Raw genomic sequence first — 4,625 nt, 5'->3', positions numbered from 1 at the left:
ATGGAGATGATCGAATATTTTGGCTTGTATGAGACGCTAATGTTGCTATCGGAATCTACATACATGGTGAGTTAATATTTGTTAGAACTTTTGGAATTAAATATTATATAATTAGTAACCTGTCTTTACCATTCGGTAATAGATGGTTTTATTGATTCGACAAAATTAAATGCTTTTGATATTGACCCTAAGTGGCCAACTCTCATACTACGTTTCCATTGAACATTTTCTAGAATGATCCTCAAAGAACATCAAATCTGAATCTATGTATCTGTGAAAAACCAGATGGAACGACAGAAACACTGAATCTCTTAGAAGACGATGTTAATAGGCGTTTTCCATTACCCATTGAGGATGGTTGTCACGTATCTGTAGTTATACATGGAATAGAGCATGTTCCAAAACAGGTCAACACATTTCTGGAAAATCACACTATTCACACGTTGATCATTAGTAAAAGTGACATCACTGACATGGACACAGTACGAGTGTCACATGCCTTGGGCATTTCCCGTGCTTTATCATTCGACCCAACAGCAATTATGTCATGGCTGTTGCCGACAGTAAAAACTATTTCTTGCATCGGTGTAGATATACCAGTACCATGGTATCTAAATTTCCCTGGATCACTACATAGTTTAAATATCCGAAATTGTTCTCTTAGGGCAAAAGCGCATGATTCAAAATTATCTTCTGGGAGCAAGAATACGTCAGATTCACTGACACCTGAAAAGTATATTCATGTCTGTTGTGAGGGTCTTGTAATGCTGTGTTTGCGTAACAATGGTCTTGTAAAACTACAGGAGGATCTCGGACTAATTTCAGGCTTGTCTGAAATTGATGTCCGTGATAACTGTATCCAAAGAATTCCCCCGTCCATTAGTTGCGCAACCAATTGCACTGATATCAAGATTCAGGGCAATCCGGTAGCAAATATTCCATGTGATATAATAGGGGAAGGTAGAGTTTCCATAATGTCATATTTAAAGGAATTTCTGTCCAAGTCTAGAGTGATAAATGATTCAGTGAAGATGGTTATTGCTGGTCATGAAGGTGCTGGTAAAACCTCACTCCTTAGTGCACTGAACGACCACTCATCTCCTGTGGATAAAACCGATGGCATTGATATTTCAGAAATTCACCTGCGAGACAGCGGGAACAAACTTATTGTGTTTGACTTTGCAGGTGATGTTGATTTCTTGGAATCGCATTCATTGTTTCTCACAGATGATACAATATATGTTGTTGTCTTTGATCTCAGTAAATTTGCTTTAGGCGAAGTGTCACGTTCTAACATATGTATGCACCAGTTGGGAAGGGTGGTGTTGTGGTTGCGAACAATCAACACTTCTGCACCTAATTCACGTGTTATACTTGTAGGAACACATGCCGACGCCCCTATGCTGGCAACAACAGTGTTGAATCATATTTGGCAACAGTTTGCTGATATTTTCAACAAGGCGCATGTATCTCACCGCCAAAGCCATCGCATGAATATCTTAACAGATTGCATCATGTGCAGTTATACTCATAATCCCCAGCGGCAGAGCTCTTTCAATGGATTGGCAGGATATGTGGAATGTGAAGCCCGTGGTGAAACTGTCCCTCAACAAGAAAAAGATGATGCATCTTCAAATGGGGATAATCTTTTCTGCTTTCCACATATAGTGGGATATTATGAAGTCAGTAGCACTATGGCTTTCCCTGCCAAGGTATTAACCCGTAAAAACAGAAGTATCATTCAGTTGAAAGCTGCAATTGAGAGAGTGGCTTCTGAAATGCTAAGTGTGCAGTCCGAAATCCCCCAGACATGGCACACATTGCAAAATACACTTAAAGCACGACAAATGATTAACCCATCACGACCAATACTAACATATTCAGAATATCAAACAATTGCATTTGGTATTGGCATCAGAACAGCAGAGTCTTTGCACCATGTTACTAGCTTCCTAGGTAGCAGAGGTTGTATTGTTTACATCAAACCATCACATCAGAAAGAAGCTAAAAGTATTGTTATTCTGGATCCACAATGGCTAGCGAATATACTCAGGATGCTGATTTCTTTCAGTTCCACGTTTATAGACGACTTTGGTGTTCTTAATGTTGAGGACCTTCATAATGCATGGGGTCACATCGACAAACAACACCACCATCCATTACTGTCTCTACTGACAGCAAGCAGGATCTGCTTTCCGTTTGACAGCATAACCCGTGAGTGTGGGATGAATTTTACAAAGTTAATCTTTCCTTGTAAATTGCCAATAGGTGAGCCATGCTTGGATGATTGGCATGCATATCCCTATCCTGGTGATTGCCAACTCAGTTATTTATACCAATTTGACTTCTTACCGCCCGTCTTTTTCTGTGACACCATAGTCGGGGTAAATAAGGCAATTAGCTTCATAGATGATCCAATCTTGTACCGAAACAATATGGTGTTTCGAACGGAGGGAGTCAGGTTGAGTTGCAACAGGTGTTTTGGCCAACGGTCAGGAAATTCGTTGCATGGTATCCGTCTTCAGCTTTTGTACCAGAGCAGCAGCATACTTCTCACAGTGAGAGGTAAAAATGCATGCTGCGTCATACTTAGTATTGATGCAATAATAAGGGAAATATCTTCCCGGCCATCTTACAGCGGTGTCATCATGAAGTCATCACCGGCATGTCCACTGTGTGTGGTGAAACGTCACGATCCACCAGGACGCATTCAATCTACAGAGTCAAATGTAGCATACGTTTGTTCTCTTTACAAGGGTCATATGTTTGATAGTTGGGATGAGTTGATTCACTGCCATGGCATTCAGCGTCACGATATTAGCACGCTCTTAACCCTCAAAGACGACTTTGAATACCCACGATTGTTTCTTATTCTTCCTATAAACACGGGTGGTATGTCAACCACGGAAATCATTAAGAATAGCGCGTTCTCTCATTTCCAGGATGGTTATGCTGTTCATTTGCTCTGTGAATTTGCAGGCAGTCCACATTTTATTAATTCACTTGGGTACAGAATCTATAACGTAAAAGAATTTGTCAAAGTTTATGGCCCTCACATATGCAAAGTGTTGATCCTACTACAGAAAGTAGTTGGGCTCAGCACATCCGTTGCTCCGATTGATTGCGTCCCTGTTGGTAAGACTGTTTTGACGTCATCCACAATGACACTCGGTAGAGCCAAAAATCTTCTTACAAACTACCTACATGATTTTGAAGCAGAATGTCCCGAAATATCCAAGACGGTGAAACGACCTTTCGAGGAGAATATAAACGAAGTGCTGAGGTGCAAGCATACAACCAAACGTAAAGAATTTGTTCGATTCCTGGGTAAAGTTGACGAGAACCGCCGGTTTGGAGATCTGTTCCCAATTTTGCAAGGAGAAAGTGTTCATTGGCTATGTGAGGAACATGCAAATATATCAAAATGATTTGCATATACTCATGGAATGTTGGACGCTAACTCATATGCACCTGTACATTGCAGCCGGGATTCTATGCTACCCGGGAGTTGAGATGCTAAATGTGGATTAGCTTGGGCACATGGTGCAAATCTCGGGCACTTAATTACTTTGAAATCCTAACATTTCAATGTATCGCTTCGTAATTTAAATTTCTAACTTAAGTTACTGTATTTATTTTTATATATTTATGCCTTGGAAGTAGTATCTTAAATTCATTGTCTTTCACGCTTAAATCGTGATAGTGCAGTGATAGTTGTCAGTGGTTGAACAGTCTGGCACAACATATTCACGACAAGAATTCACAAATATCTGTTAAAAATGTTATTGAAACTATCACAATTGTTGAAACGTGTAGATGTCTCTGTTGCTTATCATCATTGTTTATTTCATGGTAACGAAAGTTTCGCAGTTACTATTGGGCGTAATACTGGCACATTTCTGCCATGCATCGTGATACAAAACTATCTCACCATTCGTCAGAACTTGTGAGATGCATGTTCTCGTGGAGGGGTTATGGTGTCATGTTTTGTTTTGTTTTTTTATTATAAAATGACATATTATTTGATATAGCACTGTACTGAGGGTTTTAACCACAATGATTAAAAATACGGGTAAACATAACATAAACTAATTTCCTATTCCACGAATATCTATTTCTTCATGCGACCAAAAGTATTTTATCATAACCCAAAACAAAATAGGCAATGGGCAATTCAGACACAGTACATATTGCGCAACATCTGATGAGTAAGATCTGGATAATAGAGAAGCGCGCTCACATCCCAGAGGTATTGCTTTCTATCTAATACCACCGTGACGGTCCATGAATTATTTCTATTGTCAATTTAGAACTAATTTTAACCATAACTTCACATCTTTTATATCAAAAAACAAAATTTTTTTGTTTTGTTTTTCAATTGCAGTAATCAATTTCTAAATGTCCCAAATCTGAAATTCGGTATTACAAATATAATAATGTATCTTAAATACAACTGTGTTTTACTTGAAAACATTTTCACTTCGTGTTTTTGCTTTACGCCACAATCACAAACAATGGCAAACATAACGTCGCTTTATCATTATCTTCCCTCCATTTTCTTTTTTGGACCCAAAAGTTCAAAAGTCAGATGATTGCAATTGAATCGAACACACATTGAAAATTCA

The 4,625-nt window shown here is 38.9% G+C and overlaps 1 protein-coding gene across 1 annotated transcript; it reads left to right on the top strand.

The window, feature by feature from the left end:
• On the top strand, positions 1-3,815 carry LOC146750378 (uncharacterized). The gene is made up of 2 exons (XM_085496477.1): positions 1-66; positions 234-3,815. The coding sequence occupies exons 1-2, from the start codon at positions 1-3 to the stop codon at positions 3,426-3,428; spliced, it is 3,261 nt and encodes a 1,086-aa protein (XP_085352603.1). The 3' UTR covers positions 3,429-3,815.
• The last annotated feature ends 810 nt before the right edge of the window (positions 3,816-4,625 follow it).

This window comes from Saccoglossus kowalevskii, chromosome 1, assembly GCF_978046115.1.
Source record: "Saccoglossus kowalevskii chromosome 1, keSacKowa6.1, whole genome shotgun sequence".
Classification (NCBI taxonomy): domain Eukaryota; kingdom Metazoa; phylum Hemichordata; class Enteropneusta; family Harrimaniidae; genus Saccoglossus; species Saccoglossus kowalevskii.
The sequence above is the reverse complement of the archived record's forward strand: the minus strand, read 5'-3'. Positions and strand labels throughout refer to the sequence as shown.

What these genes read in the sequence shown, in the direction of transcription:
- LOC146750378 (XM_085496477.1), top strand. Translation starts at nt 1, where the DNA reads ATGGAGATGATCGAATATTTTGGCTTGTATGAGACGCTAATGTTGCTA. An exon ending in TATCGGAATCTACATACATG is followed by an intron (nt 67 to 233) that starts GTGAGTTAATAT and finishes AACATTTTCTAG; the next exon opens with AATGATCCTCAAAGAACATC.